Raw genomic sequence first — 20,542 nt, forward strand, 5'->3', positions numbered from 1 at the left:
ACTTCAAATAATTTAAAAAGAAAAATCTTCCAATTCGATGACCAAGAAAATTTGAATCTTATACCTGTGCATATCATTCCCTCCAAATTCAAGGCCAACTCCTAGGGGTTCTCCATTAAGGGATTTTGGCCTATGTGCATAAAAAAGAAGTAATGATGTTCAATAATACAACTATTAAGTGTGCAAATTTCGCACGCACTCTTTATAAAAAAATGGAGTTTATGATAGGATTTATATTTTAATAAACAACGTGCTAGATTTATATATTTGAAGTTATGTATGAATCAAATAAAAAAAAAAAAAAGTGTCAAGCATATTGCAAAGATAAGATTTTAAATATCGGATTAAATATTAAGTTACCGAATTTAATAGGTAAGGCTCATATAAGGTAATCAAAATCTATTAGAAAATAGAGAAATTTGAATGATTTAAATTTTGGATAGCTTTAGCATTAAATTGAAAACACAAGATTACAAATAAATACCAATTCAATATAGGTGTGAATGTAGAAATCATGTGCCAATGACACGTAGATAAACAGAAAATTGAATGAGAAATGATTTGTAATGTCTATAGAGTCATAGACAACAAAAATTAAAAGGAAAAAAAAAAAATCCAATCAGAAAATAAAATCGAACTTTTAAATTTATCCTGTACACGGCCGCACCAAATAGCTCCACCCTTTCTTTCAACATTTTAACGGCGCTCTTCCCTTCCTCGCTCTTCTTTCTCTCTCTCCCGATCACGCCGAGACCCTGAACCAGCACCAGAACCAGAACCAGACCCAGACCAAGACCCACTCTCTCAACCGGCACTCTCCCTCTTTAGTCTCTACCCCACACTCAATTTCGTATAACCTCGATGCTCTGGTCCTCAAATTCTCTTCCTCTTCGACCCCCTACCCACCAAAACCCCACCCTCGCTCCTAACCCTAATTCGCTTCGTCTAACTCGGGGCGGCGGAATCAAAGCCGGTTCATAGGAGATTGGTTTTTTGTTGCTATTTTAGGTAAGAAAGGATCGTGCTTTGAACTTTTTTATTTTTATTTTTATTTTTATTTATTTTTATTTTTAATTCCTTGATATTTTTAGTATATTTAATCTTTAAATTTTCCTCTGTTTGATTGCTGGAGATATATATATATATGTATGTATATTAATATATATTTTTTAATTAAGGCAATTAAGTGAAACAGTTATAGTGCGCTTGCTTAACTATATGTTTTAGATGCCATTTTGTCCATTCAGCCGATAAGAGTGTATAATGTGACCATTTACATAACATGTTATATTGCGCGCGCACTCGTACGTGTGTATATACATATATGTATATGTGGGTTTGTGGAAGAAAAGTGTAAAAGTGGAAAAAATATGTATATATGAAGAGGGAGGTGGGGCATTTGTACTTAGATGTATTGTCATGTACAGAATACTGTAATCATGATTTATTTCATGCAGTTGGGAAGCTGTATTTGTTGTGTTATGGTGTTCCTTTTGCTGTACATTGATTATATATGTGTTTACAATCATTTTACACGTTCCTTTTGCCTCATGTGTGTGTTGGTTAAAAAAACTTATCAGTTACCTTCTCCAAATACCAAGATATTTTTTCAGATTGTTACTTAGGACTCGGAGTCTACAGTTGGAGGATTTACTTCCATTTGTTGCCCTGTATTCTAGTCAGATCAATTTGGTCTGGTCTGGTTTTCCTCTTTCTTTTCGTTGCAATCGCATACTTCATGTTTCATTATTATTTTATTTTTTGTGTGCGAATTTTTTAATTGATATATGAAAGACGTGCTTTTTATCCAAGTCTTTTATTGCAGTAGAATGACATGAACTGGTTTCGGATTTTTTTGTCATAGGTGAAAGGCTATCGCTGAGGATGAATGTGCAACAATCTGTACAACCAAAATTATCTGCTAATGGTTTTGGCCGCCGAAGAGGTGATAGAGAAGTAGGCACTAGGCTGGAGAATAAGTTGCAGTCTGGGAAATCAAATCCCAGCCGATTCACTAATACAGGTGAACATCTGAGACCTGGATTGCGTTCAGTGTTACATAACAGTTTCCTTACTCAGTCGATTATATAGGCACAATGACTGGAAGTAAATTTGGCGGTTATGTCAGTCCTTCGCGTGACCGGATAGTATATGTAATAACATGTCTTATTGGGCATCATGTGGAAGTACAAGTTAAAGATGGATCTATATACACTGGAATATTTCATGCTACAGACTCTGAAAAGGATTTTGGTATGATGCTGTTGAATTTTTTATTTTTATTTTTTGTTTTATATGGTTGCAGTTCCCCATTCAGGTGGAATCTTTCTTACACATGCAATTTTATTTACCAAATTCCTCTAACATCTACATGCTTGTAACTCTCAGGCATCATCTTGAAAATGGCACGCGTGAAAAAGGATGGTTCTTTACAAGGGCAGAAGGCAACCACAGAATCTGTTAGCAAGGCTCCTTCAAAGACTTTTATTATACCTGCCAAAGAGCTTGTACAAGTTTCTGCGAAGGTTCTGTTGTATTTATTTTATGGTTATATTTGAAGCTCTGCAATTTCAAATGTTGTTTCTGCTATTGAAACAACTGGTTGATATGCAGTTGTTATGTCAAAATTCTAAGTATTATGTTAGAAATGTAGCAAGGAGATGGTCAAGATTTTTGCAATAGTAGAGAACTACTTGTGCTCGATGAAGTGGCTAATTAGTAATTTTCTATCTAATTGCTTTGAATCACGATGTTTCCATGTTTCCAGGGGGTGTCTATAACCAGTGATGAGTCATTGCATGAAGTACAACATGAAAAACAGCAGGAGATTTTGCTGGATTCCTCCATATCACAATCTCGATATGTGGAGGTGGGGAGAGAACTTGAACCCTGGGTCCCTGATGAAGATGCCCCTCAATGTCCTGAACTGGAAAATATATTTGATGGCCCTTGGAATAGGTTGTTATAATAAATATTTCTTTCCCCGAATATCTTGGTAATTTTTCTACAGTTCTAATAACTTCTCTATCTTATTACTTATTAAAAAAATAAAAAAAATAAAAAACTTGCTATGTTATTGTTCCTTCCCCAATTAGCAGCCTTTTCTCATTTACTTATGTTGTTGGCGTCAAACCTGTTGCGCTGTTTTTCCCCATTTATGAGTACCCCAAGTAGATTGCCATTAGGAACTATTTAACATGATATTACCCCATAAATCTTCCTTTGGGGATTCATTTCTATTTAGTGCACTGTTTTATTACTATTTCATTTTTTTACAAGTAAGATGGTTTTCTTATGATCAATAAAGAGTGCACTGGTTCAAATAATACAAATACACTTGTATGCTTGCACGCATATAGTTAAAGAGAACTGCTACAACCACAAAGAGATTCCACAAAAGTAAACTCACAAACTGACATGCTTTCATGTGATACGTTAGATTTACTTTATAATAAAAGTATAATCCGATGTACCATTTGATTACTTATAAAAAAAAAAAAAATCCGATGTACCGTATAAAGTCACATAAGTTTGTGAGTTTATTTTTGTAGAATTTCTTTGTGGCTAAAACATTTCTCACAGTTAAATACATGCATGCTTGTTATGGAGTGGTGCTTCATGTGCAAGAAAGCTGCGGAATCAATGAATCATTTATTTCTACATTGTGATGTGGCTAAAGTGTTATGAGATGATGTGTTTAGAAGATCCGGACTAACCTGGGTTATGCCAAAATCAATGGTAGATTTACTCGTATGTTGGACTAGACTTCATACTTGCTCTCAAGTGGCAGCTGCGTGGAAGATGATTCATTTGTGCATTATGTGGTGCATTTGGTTGGAAATGAATGAGAGGTGTTTTAATAATAGGGAACGCAATCTAGAAGAACTCTGGGAATTTTATGTTCCTTGTTAGTTGGTTTTCAGCTATTGTACTCAATGGAGGGGCTGTCAATGAGTTTTTGTCCTCGTTTTCCTAGTATTAGAATGTATTTAGGTATTTCTTTTGTATACTTCTTGTGTAAATGGGCTTGCCTATTGCATTTGATGAATAAAAGTTTTACTTATAAAAAAAAAAAAATCCATGCATGTGTTCACGCATCTTTTTCCTTTACTAAATAAAAAAACTTATCTTTCTCTTTTTGTATGTTATCATACTTTATTTGTCTAAAATCGTTGTTTAATAAGAGAGCAAAACTCAGTGGCTAGGCGATGCCCTTGCTAGATATGGTTTGATTTGTTGCCTCTGGGCACTTAAAGGACCAATGAAGGTTAAGAAATCTTGCATGAGGAGTTACAATGAAGTATACGCATCTGATTCAGCAAGTAAAATGATGAAAAGTAACATTGCTTTTCAAAATACTTTTAATTAGGCATACTTGAGCAATGGTTATTGTGAAGGTTACGAAATCTTGCTTGAGGAGTTACGATAAACTATAGGCATCTGATTCAGAAAGTAAAATGATGAAAAGTAACATTGCTTTCCAAGATACTTTTAGGCATACTTGAGCACTGGTTATCGTGTTGAATACTCGAATATTTTTGCAAGGTGATATTCAAATTTTAGAGCATTCATGGTATTTTTTCTTCTGTGATTTTTTGTGTGGCCTTTTTAACAGTTTTATTCTGTGGTGACTGATGATTTTTGTATGGTTTACTTTCTAGGGGCTGGGACCAGTTTGAAACCAATGAACAATTATTTGGAGTAAGAAGCACCTTTGATGAGGAACTTTATACAACAAAACTTGAGAGAGGTCCTAAGATGGAAGAGCTGGAAAAGAAAGCTTCAAGATTGGCTAGAGAAATTGAGGGTGAGGAAACCCAAGATCTTCATTCAGCTGAGGTGAGTTATTCTAGCATCATTTACCGCCTCTAGAAACTTTCCTCTTTGCCAATTGGGGTCTCTAAACTCCTTGCATTTGTTGATTTGTCCCAACAGGAGAGAGGCATTTGCTTTCCTGAAGATTTCGATGTAGATGAGGAGACTAGATTCTCTTCCGTCTATAGGGGTAAGGGGGTTGATGATAGTGGGTATGAAGGACATGGGGATACATTGTTGGATTTACATAACGAAACCTTTGGCGGTTCTGATTCTTTCATTACGGGGTCCACCGATTTGACTATTGGGGAAGCGGCGATGGAGCTCAGACATCTTCAAGCTCGTCCTCTAAGGTAGTACTACCTTCTGTCAACTGAAGCTTTCTTGATTAGCTGTTGTAATATGACTAGATTGTGATAATTTATGATAGATGTTGTAATCTCATTCGATTATCTTTGGACCCATCAGCAGATTGGTGATTTTATTGGGATGTTACAATCAACCTGCTTATCCTTTAGCACAGTGTTTCTTTTCTGGGAATGGTTTTGATATTCCATTTGCATGATAGTTCAGCCTCTATTAGACAAGCCTACCTAAGAAATTCTGTAATATGATTTGAACTCCATATCTAAAAAATTTTGACTCCCAAACCCAATCTTAGATCTACTAAAGACTAAGTATGAATCCTTAATTATCTTGGGTTGCCTAGAACCCATGGGCCACTATTATTTTCTAAGTCATGGAAGTATTGATGTTTCTGGGACTATTAAATTATAGATAGAGTGCTTATCAAAATGAATCTAGCTCTTTTTTGAATCTAACTCTTTTCTTTATAAGTAAAATAAATCTAACTTTTGGGAGCAATATTTAATTTTTAAAAGAATACAATTATGTACCTAATCGCCAGTCCTCTCTTCAAACTGGCTATGCTCCTACGTTCAAGTTGATTATCATCTTAGACCCTTGGTTAGCATCAAGCAGAACAAGTGTGCTTTGTGAAATTTGAAGCTTTAATGGGGTGGCATAGTCATATATTCAGGAAGGAATTTGGAAGGGAGCTTGGGAGGCCATAGGATGATTGGTAGCATGGGAAGATTTTAATTTTTATCTATTTATAAGTTCAGTTTTTATTTATCTAACAAGTAATTACTTATGGGTAGGTTAGTCTTCAATTGGTTCCAACTTGGATACTGATCCTTTCATGTTTTCTCGATCATTGTGCTGAACATAGGTCTAATTTATTGAAGCAGTCTCCTTTCATCATTGCTTGGTTATATTTTGCTATGTTGCTGACTTGCATTTGTATTTATCACCATGGAATTCTGATTATGTTTGTAGTTTTTTCCTCGGTTTTCAGGAATTTTTCATGTTTACTGAATATTTAAAATTCATTCAGGGTTATTGCATAATGGGGCTCTAATTATGATCCCTCTAATTTACTTTAGCTTGATTATTGCTCTATTTTGTTTAGATATATTCTGCTGTGTTGCTTTTTAATATATCTCGTCTTAGATTTCTGCTTATGTTCATAATCCTCTCCCATCTATTTTTGTTGCAAAAATTTTATTTTTATTTCTTTTCTTTAAGAATTCAAATTTGTTCAAGAGCAATGTTAACATGGTGAAGACACTGGGTTGTAATTTCTAGAAAATGTTCACCCTTATACCCTACAATTTGTTCTTGATTTCTTTTTTTTGATAAGTAAATAAGTAGCGTTATTGAATAGAATGAATCTAGGCAATGCCCAAGTACACATGAAGTATACAAAGTGAGACACCTAATTACATTCTAGTGAACTGAAAAGAAGATAAAAACTCATGGACATTCCTACCCTTTAATACAATAGCAGAAAACCACTGTAAAAGAGAGAATATAAAAAAATCCCAAATTTCCCCATTGCACGCTCCTTGTTGTTAAAACACCTATCATTCCTTTCCGACCATAGACACCACATTAAGCACAAAGGTATCATACGCCATGCTGCTGCCAATTGTGCACTGATATGCCTCCTGTTCCAGCACGCTAGTAATTCCACCACACTCTTAGGCATTACCTAACTCAGTCTGGCTCTATCAAGGATACCAGCCCATAATTCTCCCGCCACCTTGCAATGTAAAAGCAAGTGATCTATCGATTCTCCATTCCTTTTGCACATGTAGCACCACTCCATGACCACCATACCCTGTTTCCTTAAATTATGAACCGTCAAAATCTTTCCAAGTGCAGCTGTCCAAGTAAAAAACGCAACTTTAGACGGTACTAGTGCCTTCCAAATACTCTTCCACGAGAAGAAAGTGGGCTGTTGTACTGTCAAAGCCTTGTAAAAGGATTTAACAGTAATCTTTTTTCTCCCCGTGTGAATCCACAACATACGTTCACCCCGATTTCCTCCTACCTTTGCTGAATACAAGTAACTATAAAAGGCTGCCCATCTCATCAAGTTCCCAATCCTGAGCATTTCTAGTAAAAGTGACATTCCAAGTTACCGTCCCATTGACACAAGACAGCAAATCTGAAACTGCCACTTGCTGATTTCCAGCCATGTGAAATGCGACTGGAAAAACAATGTGAAGAGGGCTCTCCCCACTCCAAGCATCGAACCAAAAGCGGATTCTTGCTCCATCACCCACCTCAAACCTAATATGTTTTTCAAAGGTGTTCCTCCCCTTTCTCTAATGAATTTCCATAGGCTTACTCCATATGACCCCCTACCCTCCTTAGAACACCATCCTCCTCACTCACTACCGTACTTGTGTTCAATTACCTCTCTCCACAACGAGTTCCCTTTCATTTGATACCCCCACAACCACTTACCAAGAAGTGCCTTGTTGAAAATGCTCAAATTTCGCACTCCTAATCCCCCATTCACAATCGGACAGCACATCCTTTGCCAAATTATAAGGTGAAATTTGATTTTCTCCCCCATGCCACCCCACAAGAAAGCTCTAAACAACTTTTCAATTCGGTTTGCCATACCCACCGGTAATGGAAAGAGGGAAAGATAGTAAGTGAGAAGGTTGGAAATGGTACTTTTAATAAGTTTTAACCTCCCCCCTTTTGATAGATATAGCCGTTTCCACCTCGATAATCTTTTCTCAATCTTCTCTACTACCCCATCCCAAATGCTCTTTGCTTTGAATGACGCCCCTAAGGGGAGTCCAAGATATTTCATAGGAAGTGAATCAATTTTACAGCCTAACAACTCTACTAGAGAAGCAATATTACTCACATCCCCCACTGGTACCAATTCCGACTTTCCCAAGTTCACCTTAAGTCTCGAAATAGCTTCAAAATACAACAAAACTGCCTTTAGAGCTTGAATCTGATTGCTAACAGCATCAAAGAAGATAAGCGTATCATCCGCAAATAATAAGTGAGAAATGGAACTGACACCATTACTGTTGTTGCCCACCGAAAAACCAGTGATAAATCCCCCCCTAACGGCAGCCTCCACCATGCGGCTCAAAGCCTCCATTACTAAAACAAAGAGGAATGGTGATAGTGGATCCCCTTGTCGCAAACCCCTCGAAGGCAGAAAAAAACCACAAGATTTTCCGTTGACTAAAACCGAGAACCGAGTGGTCGAAACATAGTGTTTAATCCATTCGCACCACCTGTTTCCAAAATCACATCTTCTCAACATATAGAATAGGAAGTCCCAGTCATAAGCCTTTTCCACAAAACCGCCCTTAGAGCTTGATTTCTCATCCTTCGAAACCTAAAATTAATAGGATAAAGACCCTAACATAACCCATCTTTGTTAGCCCCCAAACGTAGAAAGCCAGATCTTCTATAGTCCCCTCTTACTGATCATGGCCTTGAACCAGATCTGATTTCTGCCTTTGTTTTTATCTTGAACCCATCTTGTTATCCCATAGTTAGACATTTACAATCATGATTTTCTAGCCTTTTTCACCGCAAAACCAAGACAACCTATTTTCCTCATATACATTATAGGGAAGAATATCCTGAAATTTTGCTATATATTCCAGCCCACTAAAATCCATCAACAGTACATCTTTCGTAGCTAGATTTGAACTATAAACCCTCTACTTTCTGTTTCCATCCTTAAGAATATCAAAGAAATAATATTTTCCTTCACATTTACCTTGCTTCTTTTCTTGATCATTAGTCAAACTTAACTTATGAAAAAAGGTTTTTCCTAAAATGTATTCCTATCATCCCGTGTTCTGAGGCTACCCTATCTTCTCAATAGAAGTTTGTTTTGGGCTCTGAAATATTAATCTAATACAACAATAGCTTGCTTCCCTTTTTTTATCCTGTTTTGTTGTTTCATAAAGAATTACCAAAGATATTTGTAGTGCTTAGCTATTCATAATCTTTTTAAAAATGTGTTTTGGGCATGCAGGATCAAGCACAGTTTTCACAATCAAGTACTGGCTTGGATTTATGTCGCTCTAGTTCCAATGATCATGCTAAACAACTGGCATCTGAACAACCTTTTAAGAACTTTCCCGTGTCAGATGGCGAAAACAGGTTTTTGTTTGATGTTTTCCAGTTGTATATTGTATACTTAATTACAGGTTTCATAGAAACAAAGTTGTTTGAGATTGAGTATGCAAGAAGCAGCCCTCTACGCATCATTGAGAGGGGAAGGAAGGTGACTGAGGATTTTTTTATCAGTTTCACTGCTGCGAAATGGGTTGCACAGTCCCTTGAAGGAGGTGTTCTAGCGGATGCGAAGAAGGACTTCATCTAAACTTTCTGTTATGGTAGTAGTGCCTATATTGCTTAGAGGTCCTCTAATGATTTGGGTAGACATTTAGCCTTTGTGGAATACAATGGTGGTGGCAGGAGAAGCATCATTATTGTTCCAGAAGATGTTGGAGGCCAAGGCTGGAAAAAGTTGGTTTTGGAGCTTCGTGAGATGTGTGGTGGTGGGGCGAACGTTGCAGGGGAGAAGTATGGGAAGGGTGAGGCCCTCAACCTTAGTCCTGTACATACTACAACCACTGCTAAGTCATATGCTGAGGCTGTAGTTGGAGTTGCTCCAGCCATGGGAGGAGTTGCTGGTGAATCAGATTTTGAATTGAAGGGCAGGGATGGTATTTCGAAGGAGAGGGGCAGATAAGAAAGGTCAGTCAGAGGAGCTTACACGAGAATGGATGGAGGCTCTTTGTTCAAGGGGAGAGTAGCTGAGAAGATTTCCTTACTTAGCATATAGGAGGAACTTATAGCTGAGAGGGAGAGGCTTATGTGTTTAATAAATAGAATTGATTCGGATTTGGACCTGGATCTAGGAAAAGAAGTGGAGTGGCCTAAGGTAATGGGCTTGGGGCAGAAAAAGGTTGGGTCTAAGCCTTTGGGCCCAAAGAAGGCCACGGGAGGAGATTTAGAAAGGCCCACCCGCAAGTAGGCTTGGTGCTTGAGGGCCAAACCCTCAGGCCCATCTGCAAGCAGGTTTGAGGTCAGATCCTCATCAGGAGTTCATCCACCGCCGGCCGACACCCATCGGATGGGGTTAACACAGACTTGGTCTACGGGGGAAGGCGCGCTGGTGGCTGGTCTCCCGGACGTTTGGGTTGGGGGGGGTTGATGGCAGAGCTGTCGTCAGACTCGAGAAGATGGGGTGTTTTCTGAGGCAGAAAAAGCCAGATACCAGACGAGGTCACCACAAACTTGGTCGACGGGGGACAGTGAGCTGGTGGCTGGTCTCCTGGACGAAGGGGGGGGGGGTGACGGCGGAGCCGCCGTCAGACTCAAGAGAAGCGGGGGTGTTTTCTGAGGCAGAAAAAGCCGGCTTTCCAGCTCATAAGGTCATGGACTCTCCCCAGATTGTGTCGTCGGTGGAAATGGCGGCCATCTCGAGTTGGGAGAAGGATCCTACAGAGGTGAGGAGTGGCGAGGCTGACATAGAGGCAACGAGAAGCTTTTCTCAGCAAGCAATAGTCCCTCTAGATTTCTTTGGGACTGAAGAAAAGTGACATTGTGGGGACGACACACACAGCTCCTTTGGAGTGTGAAGATGTCTGTTGGGAAGACCCATTTCCATTGATATCCCTACACCCGTATAAGAACAGTAATTTCCAGGCCTCAAATTGGGTTTTGAATAAGGTAAAGGAGATGCAAGAAAGTTTGGGAATTTTATGTGATGGTTTTGAGGACCAGCTCATTGCCCTTTTTGCAGCCATAGAAGCTGGCATGCACAATTCGGGATCACCCAGGGAGCTTGCTTCAGCTAAGAAGGAAGCTCGAGAACTCCAAAGGCTTGAACGGACAGTGAATGATGGTGCAAGTGGAAAGAGCTCTAACCGGGGAAGAGTGAGGGGAAGGGCAAAGGAAGTGGTTTTATGAAACCAAATATTGTTTCTTGGAATGTAATGGGGCTGAATGAAAAGAATAAACGTCTTATAGTTAGAAATCAGCTCCGTAAATGGAAGGTAGATATTGTATGCTTACAAGAAACGAAACTGATAGTTATTTCCCTTAGTATCATTAGGAGTTTGTGGGGTTGTAGTCAAGTGGGATGGCATTATTTACCGTCCAATAGAGCATCCGGAGGCATACTAGTAATGTGGGATAAAAGAGTGGTGGAAAAAAAAAGGAAGATTTTCTGGGGGATTAAGTGGTGACATGCTCGTTTAAGAATGTCATCGATGGCTATCAGTGGGCTTTTGCAGGTGTCTATGGGCCTAATGTTGACCAGTCTCGAAGTTTACTTTGGGATGAGTTGGCCGGTATTTGCAGTGTATGGGACCTACCTTGGTGTATTGGAGGTGATTTCTATGTCACTCATTTTTCGAGTGAGAGATCGGATGGTTTGGGTTTCAACCCACACATGGTAGATTTTTCTAACTTCATCTCTGAACAGAATTTACAGGATATTCCTCTTGCAGGCGACTCCTTCACTTGGTCTAGCAACCGAGATCTTCCATCATGGTCAAGGATAGACAGATTTATAATCTCACCAGATTGGGAGGCAAACTATCCGGATCTCATTCAGAAGAGACTACCTAGGTTGTGTTCGGATCACTTTCCCATTCTATTGAATTGTGGGGGCATTTGAAGAGGTCCAAGGTCCTTCAAATTTGAGAACATGTGGTTGAAGTTAGAGGGTTTTCTGGATAGAATAAGACAATGGTGGTCTTCTTACCATTTCCAAGGTAATTCTAGTTATATTTTGCCCTGCAAATTAAAGTCTTTGAAAAAGGACTTGAAGGAGTGGAATGCGCAAGAGTTTGGTAATGTGGAGAGCTAGAAAATTGTTCTATTGGGGGAGCTTAAGGGCTTGGAGGGCGTGGAAGAGGAGAGGGTTCTTTTTGAAACTCAGTGGGCCCGTAAATCCCAAGTGATTGCGGACATTGAACGGTTTTCTCTTTTGGAAGAAATATATTGACGACAAAAATCATGAGCATTATGATTGAAGGAAGGGGATAGATACACCAAGTTTTTCCACCAAGTGGCCAACTCACATAGATGGAACAATGCTATAGATACTCTGATGATAGATGGGGCGGCCTCAGCCAACCAAACCGAGATCTTAGACCACATTGTCAATTTCTATGATAAGTTGTTTTCGGAACAGTTTGAGTGGAGGCCGAGACTCGATGGGCTGGTTTTTGATGTTCTTGACCTGTAGGCTTTGGAACAACTTGAAAGGCCTTTTAAGGAGGTAGAGGTCAGGCTGGTGGTTAAGGGTATGGCGGGCGATAAAGCACCAGGCCCTGATGGCTTTTCCATGGTCTTTTTTCAGACTTGTTGGGATGTGCTTAAAGATGATATCATGGAGGTTTTCCATGAATTTCATGGATGCGGGTGGTTCGAGAAAAGTCTTAATACAACATTTTTAGCACTCATTCCTAAAAAGCCGGTGCAGTAGAGGTGAAAGATTTTCATCCCATTAGTCTGGTGGGTGGGCTATACAAAATTTTATCCAAAGTATTGGTGAACAGATTGAGCAAGGTGATGGAAAGCTTGATTTCAAAGCCTCAAAATGCATTTGTTCAAGGTAGACTATCCTTGACTCGATACTTATAGCCAATGAATGTCTGGAGAGTCGTATTAGATCAGGAGAGTCAGGACTCCTATGTAAGTTAGACATGAAGAAAGCTTATGATCACGTCAATTGGAGCTTCTACTTTATATGCTTGAGAGATGCTGCTTTGGCACTAAATGGTGTTCTTGTATCCATCATTGTATCTCTACGGCCTGCTTCTCCGTATTGGTGAACGGTATGTTAAAAGAATTTTTCAAAAGCTCCTGAGGTTTGCGACTAGGGGACCCTCTTTCTCCGCTTCTCTTTGTCTGTGATGGAAGCTTTCAGCAAGATGATTTCAGGGGTTGTGGCGGGCTGGTTCCTATCAAGATTTTCAGTGGGAGAGGCAATTTCAGGTTCGCTTAGCATTTCTCATTTACTGTTTGCTAATGATACTCTAATCTTGTGTGAGGCCAGACATGAGCAAATTCGAGCATTGAGGGCTCTCTTATTATGCTTTGAAGCCATGTCAGGGTTGAAGGTAAATTTGGCTAAATCTGAGATAGTGTCAGTGGGGTATGTACCCAATATGGAGAGTTTGGCGTCCATCTTGGACTGTAAGATATCTCAATTGCCCATAAAATATCCTGGCCTTCCATTGGGCATGGCGTTCAAATCAAAATCCATGTGGGACGATGTGTTAGAAAAAATGGAGAGGAAATTAGCTGGTTGGAAGCGGATGTACTTCTCCAAAGGGAGCGAGGTAACTCTAATCAAAAGCACTCTTTCTAATTTACCAACATATTTCCTCTCATTATTTCCGCTCCCCGCCAAGGTGACTCATCGCATGGAGAAACTCCAACGTGATTTTCTTTGGGGAGGGATAAAGGATGAGTTTAAATTTCGCTTGGTGAAATGGGCTACAATTTGCTCCCTCATCAAAGAAGGAGGCTTGGGTATTCGGAATTTGAAATCTTTCAACAAAGCCTTGCTTGGCAAATGGTTATGGAGATATTACCCAGAATGGGAGGCCTTGTGGTGTTCCAATGAGGTGAGTGGGCCTCATGGAGTTGGGCTTTGGAAACATATTAGAAGAGGGTGGGACACTTATGCAGAACATACTTGCTTCAAAGTCGGCAACAGAGTGAGGGTAAAATTTTGGCATGACTTATGGTGCGGTGATCGGGCACTCAAGGAAGTTTTTCCACAAGTCTATGGCTTAGCAAGAAGGAAAGAAGCATCAGTAGCAGATTTAGTTATAATTTCCAATGGCCTTCCCCAATGGAACTTTACTTTCCTTAGAGATGCACAAGATTGGGAGATTGATGATTTTTCGGCCTTTTTTGACCTTGTGTACTCCACTCGTGTTTCGGGGGAAGGTGAAGACAAGATTTATTGGTGCCCCTTTAAGAAGGGAGTTTTTACAGCCCGCTCTTTCTACCATTCCTTAATCATGCACAACTCAGACCCGTTCCCATGGAAGAGCATTTGGAAGACAAAGGCACCTCTAAAGGCAGCTTTTTTTGTATGGACAACCTCTTTGGGGAAGATTCTTACGATAGATAACCTGAGGAAACTTGGCATTAGCTATGGACTGGTGTTATATGCCTAAGAAGAGCGGAGAGTCTACTGACCATCTATTACTACATTGTGAGATTGCCATGACCTTGTGGACTGAAGTCTTTGCACGATCGGGGTTAGCGTGGGTGATGCCGGAAAGGGTATGTGATTTTTTAGCCTCTTGGAGAGGTATTAGGGGCAACTCTCAAATTGCATCCATGTGGAAGATGTTACCTATTTGTCTATGGTGGTGCATTTGGAGGGAGTGGAATGCAATATGCTTTGAAGATCAAGAGAGATCAATGGAAGAGCTTAGAATTTTGTTTTTCAATACTTTACTCTATTGGTCGATTGTAATTGATTTTCATGGCAGTCTTTTCATAATTTCCTTGTATCTCTAAACTAGGACGTCAAGACATTGCTCTTGTATATGTCTCATATACTTTGGCATTTTTGTCTCTCTTTTGATCAATAAAAATTTTTTTACCGATAAAAAATAATAATAATAATAATTAAAGAAAAAAAACCCTTAATTACAGGTTTCATTGAGAGATTAACTGCTCATGGGTTCATGAGAATGGGTTTCCCTAATGTAATTATTTAAACATGAAGTTTTGCCCTTTTTCTGATTTATTAAATTTAGCATTTCAAATTTGTAGGAACCAGGAAAATGCAGACGGTGAACAGCGTGGAGGCAATAATAATGCCCATGAGTTGACAGAGAAGATGATAGTGAGTTAGATTCCTTAACTAATATGATTTTCCTTATGGTAACTTGGGGATGCCTCATGATCACTTAGTTGCTTTTAACATACATGTTTTGCATTTTTATTTGCACTAATGCAGCTAGCTGAGGATGCTCAATTGTCAAAAGCTGAGGGTGAGTGAAGCTTCTTGCCCATTTTTATGCTAAATATGGCTACTTACATTTAAGCATGAAACGAATTTTCATAGGATGTTAATGTTTTGGTCAAAATATGATTTTGGTCTGTGAATGGTGTTAGCTTTTAACTCCATTCCTATTGATTGTTTCAGTTTAGTCTTGCAGTTTCACAAACACCTAAATGTTACCTTCTTAACAATTACTAATAAATGTGGCATGCCTATTTGCTGGTTTCAGATAATTAAATATTTGGAGACGTGAATTTAAGCTTTGTGACACCTAGCACGAGTACTACTTGTCTCTCTCTATATATTTTTTCCGAGATTTATATATAGCTTAACGTGTCATACCTGTATTAGAAGGATGTGCAAAGAAAAAAGTGCTAGTGAGGGTAAGAATAAGGTAAGAACTAAATTGTATAATCACTGCTTCATGGATGAAACTGAAATCTGATACATAACTTAAGGAGTAAGCTTGCATTCTGATATAGTATTTATGATTTGAATGACTTGCTGTTTGGATTTACCTTCTTTGAATTTTTTCCTTCACAAGAGAGCTTACTTTAACATCAGTCTTTACTCTTATTGAACTGCTTTCCTCTATATCATCTGAATGCTATTGCTAATGCAGAACTAAACATAATCTGTGACTATGGCACATTGTTTAACATGGATTCATGACCCATGACATATTAATAACTACTATTTAAAATGAGTAATGCTTGCTGTCTGGATTTACCTTACGGCATTGCTTTTATAAGAAGGGGGTTTACCCTGATAAGCTACTCTGCTTGCTTAGCTGTTTCCACTATCAGTTATATCATCTTCTGAATACTGCATAATGGTTGTTTTTGAAATTGCAAACTTAGTAGTAAACTATGGTACATGTATTTTTATGCAGATTCACAGCCACAGCTGTTTGTGAAGAAAGAAGGCTCTGATATAGGGGGATTATCCCATTCTGTCACTTATGCTTCATCATCTGGTGGTCCAGCGAAGGATCATGAAAAGACAAATTTTCCTGGTGAGCAGTCTGAGGTTGTGCGATCTGGAAAAGTGCATGGAGAAACACAATCCCTAATCTCTCGTGGACAATCTGGTACTTCTACGTCGTCCAGTTCAGATAGTGTAGGCGGGGCCCCAGCTATAAGTGGACTTGATTTATCACCAAGTTCATCAGTGGGCTCGTTATCTTCTGAAAAGTCAACCCTAAATCCCCATGCTAAGGTTTGACTGATTGGATCTTGCATGTTTCTCTTGCTTAGTAGACATCAGGGCACTTAGTAGGGCAAATATGGGCATTGTACTATTGGTAATACATATCATTTCATGAGTGTGTAGTAAGCATTATGTTCTTAGAAAAAAAAAAGGGAATGTTTTGTTCCGGGTGTGTTTCTCACTTTCTTCTCGTATTTATGACCAGGAATTCAAACTCAATCCTCATGCAAAGAGTTTCATCCCATCTCAGATGCCTGTTAGGCCTCATTCCCCTGTTTCTGATGGTTCATTATATTTCCCACCAAATGTGTCTGCTGTACCTCATATGCCTGGCATGCCTATGGGCGTTGGAGTAAGTATACTAACTCAAAATTACTCCCCCCTGCCCGTTTGCAACTTTTCATATTTGATCACATTAAGCATCTAAGCTTCCCCGTCTGGTTTGATTAAAAAATTGGAGCACATATTTTAAAAAATATGCCAGGATAGGTAAGATGGCACATTTGTTATTTGCATTTGGTTCTGCACGATTGTGTGTATTTAACTTTCTTGGTGTGTAACAGATTGGACACTCATTTCACGGGCACCAGCCTGTCATGTATAACCCACAGGTTGCACCGATGCAATCGCCACCATCATATTTTCCTGCTAATGGCCCTCAGGTGCAACATGATTCAAAACTTTATGTTGGAGGCTACATAAGAATTCTTGTAAAGGTGTTATCTTAGTATAAGTTAATACTTTGGCATTAATTACTTATTTCTCTCTATTGGCAGTATGGGCCACAGATGCTTCTTGGCCACCATAGGCAAGTTTTATACATGCAAGGCTACCAACCTGTAAGCTACTTTGATATCATTTTTTTAGTTGTTTTTGTCTTGGTTCAAAAATTCATATTTTCTCTCTTGAGATTTTAAAATTTTGAAGCAGCTCAATTTTTTATTTTTATTTTGTTTCGGGATGGTTTTTGGAGTATTTTGTGTACTACAAAACATCTGGTGCACTTCTCTTTCGGAATAGGATTGATCTAGGTTACTAATTGAATTGCTTGCTGTTCTCTTACAGGAAATGCCTTACAAAGGGCGAGATTTTTAGGACGTTGGCTGAACATGGACAGAGCCGGTTTGGAGTTTGAGAGAAGTTGATTCCTCTATGGTATCATATCTCAACGGTGCTTAAATTTTGGTCAAGATGTGAATCTCCAAATCTTTTGTATTTCTTCATACATCATTATGGTAATAAATGATGGCTTAGGCTCACCTATGTTTTAATGGCACTCAATATTTAAAAAAAAAAAAAAAAAGATGTCCTCTAATTCATGATTTTAGTCTGTGAACAATGGTTGTCTGTTGACATTTTTTTCAATTACGTTTCTATGCAAAAAATGATTATTGTTTTATGTTGTTCCGTCTGATGTTTTGGAAGTGCCGGTTCAGATTTGCTCCTTTCATCTTATGTCGTTGCCACGTATATCTATTGGCGGTGTTAGATGTAGTGCATCAGATCTATTTTGACTCGATTCTGATCAGTTTATCCTTTGTTTTGTGAAATCTCTCGTGTGTTTTCTATCTATCTGGCCTCGATTAGTTACATAATTCAGATGAGATGAGATAAGATATTTTATTGAAAGTTAAATAAAACATTATTATGATATTATTTTTTAATATTATTTTTGTTTTGAGATTTTAAAAAAATTGAATTATTTATTATATTTTGTGTGAGTTTGAGAAAATTATAATAATTATATGAGATAAAATAGTTTGGTTTTGTGTAACCAAATCAATACTAAAATTACATTCACTACATTAAGATGGCCTAACATTATCAACATACATTAAGATAATTTTTTATTTATCAGCAAAAAAGAACTTTATTAATGAGAAAAGGCTTAGCCGAAGTGCATGGGAGATACAAAAGAACAACACTTGCATGATTGTCTAAAAATACAAGGTAGTCATGAATATGCATGCCATTAAAATCTCTGAGTACAGACAACCATTGAAGTGGCACTCTCACGTCAATTGAAGTTTTTTTTTTTTCTCCCTCCCCTGCGCCTCACTCCCCCTCCCTCCCTCCCTTCCGCTCATCGCAAACTAGCATCCTCGTCCCCATCAAATAACCAATGTTGTTTGTTGGAACCAGCCTTAGCAAACAGCCAACGCTGCCGCTGCCGTTCCCATTCCTCGTCGACAGGTAAGCATCGGTTTTTTCCACAGTTTCTCCCTTTTCCCTCCCTTTTCAATGTTGTTTTTTATTTTGCAATTTCTTTCATTTTCTCAACAATTATATATATATATATATATAGAGAGAGAGAGAGAGAGAGAGAGAGCTGAGGGTAGAGGGTTGTCGATAACGTTGTCTGTGCAGTTGACGACATCGTTTGTGCTATCGGTGATTAGCGAATGACAATTTGTTTGGAGGGGCTCCGAGAAAGAAAATGGTGAGGGGGACTGGGCGTAGGAAAGTGAAAGAATAAAATAATTTTTTAAAAAAGAAAAAACATAATTGACACGTCAGTTTGTGTGATCCTTTTTTGTCTCTATTATTTTTAAAAATTTATTATAATCGACCATAAATTAAGAAGTAAAAAATTGTAGGTATTTTCTTTGATTAAATAAAGGTTAAGATTAGAATTCAGATGAGTAAATATCATATAATTAATCATTTCTGAGTTTTCATAAATTTCTTTTAATATTTATCGTCTAATTTAATTCACATTTCACATTATGCAAACGAAAAATCATAATAGGACATGCTGAGCAGTTGTTTGCCATAGCCTAATCTCTTGGATCTTGTACTACAGCAATATCCTCGTAATTAGACGTACAGAAATTTTTGCCCGCTGCCCCTCTCTCTCTTTGAAGTGGAATGCATTGGGAAAAGGTCGTGCAAGATTAATAATCCCTTTGACTTATTCCAATTTAAATAATGTTTTACGACTGATGAATATCTTTGTAGTGGCTATTGTAATGTTGTCTGACAAAGATAAGACTATGTTGTCATTTATTTAATTTAATGGCTATATAGTGTGTTAATAACGTATTTCATACACTTGGACTAAATTCTAATAACTCGGGTCAGAATTTTTCTACCTACAATTAAAGAGATGAAAGTGGGCTTGATGGTGGTTTGAGAAGTCTCTGATGTTAAAATAGTACTACTTCTTCTAATTAAGAGATTTAGAGAGTTTAGAGATGGTTATTTGTACATGGAGTTGGCTTTTATATGAGGTATCAAGGGAACATCCTATATGTGGCGCCCCCAATCCTCCTTATAAAAATACACAGAGATCGAGACGCCAGGATGGTGACAACACGGTCACACATCCCAACGAAGTGCCAGTGTGTGTAAATGCAACAGTGTTCAAATAAAATAACGCAGCGGATAGTCAACTAAGTACCAGAATTTAATTACAATCAAACATCAGTAAAGGTTTAAATAGCAGTTATACAGTCATCCATAAAATAATTTACAATAGTTTAAAAGCTACAAACGAGTGATCCCAGATCACTCCTCAGGCGGAGCCGTCTCCTCAGGCTCGCCCTCCTCCTCCTCATCAGCATCAAAATCTGCGACACCACAAAATGGTCTCGCAGGTAAGTATAACCCAAACAACGACGTAATACAAAATGCATTAAATGCAACTAACATGCATGCACATGAAAACATGCATTTTTCCACAAAACATCATTTTTCCGAAAATGATAAATTTTCCAACACACACCAAAATCTCATTTTGGTCCGAATTATCCGTAAAACATTTTCCCAGAAAATGATTTACCCAAAAATCAACTCGCACTATTTTCCCAGAAAATAGTGCATTAATCCCAAATGCACCATGCATTATTTCCATATGCACCATGGTCTCCCCTATGGACCATCCGCACGTCCTGGCTTCGCAGCGGTGCTCAGTTCCGCGCCCAGCGCGTACATGGCCAAGCACCCACACTACGCAACGAGCGATGTCCAGTTCCGCGCCCAGCGCGTACGTGGCCAGACATCCTCTAGTCCCCGCCAGCAGAAGGACCACGGAGTCGGCACGAGACCATCTCGTCCGATTCCATTGTCGCCCGGCGACAATCCAGGGGACGTTACTCAGTATATTTCGCTCCCGAGTAACCAGAGGAGCTC

At 38.6% G+C, this 20,542-nt stretch overlaps 1 protein-coding gene across 1 annotated transcript; it reads left to right on the forward strand.

The window, feature by feature from the left end:
* Positions 1-674: 674 nt before the first annotated feature.
* Positions 675-17,808, forward strand: LOC121247837 (polyadenylate-binding protein-interacting protein 3-like). Its single transcript, XM_041146297.1, is given in 16 exon segments — positions 675-1,008; positions 1,865-2,023; positions 2,092-2,253; positions 2,389-2,525; positions 2,768-2,958; positions 4,662-4,839; positions 4,936-5,125; positions 5,128-5,168; positions 9,185-9,312; positions 14,971-15,043; positions 15,158-15,191; positions 16,095-16,420; positions 16,617-16,763; positions 16,975-17,073; positions 17,188-17,250; positions 17,477-17,808. Coding segments are annotated over 15 exon segments (1,938 nt in total). The 5' UTR covers positions 675-1,008; positions 1,865-1,884; the 3' UTR covers positions 17,507-17,808.
* Positions 17,809-20,542: the final 2,734 nt, after the last annotated feature.

This window comes from Juglans microcarpa x Juglans regia, chromosome 1S, assembly GCF_004785595.1.
Source record: "Juglans microcarpa x Juglans regia isolate MS1-56 chromosome 1S, Jm3101_v1.0, whole genome shotgun sequence".
Lineage (NCBI taxonomy): Eukaryota > Viridiplantae > Streptophyta > Magnoliopsida > Fagales > Juglandaceae > Juglans > Juglans microcarpa x Juglans regia.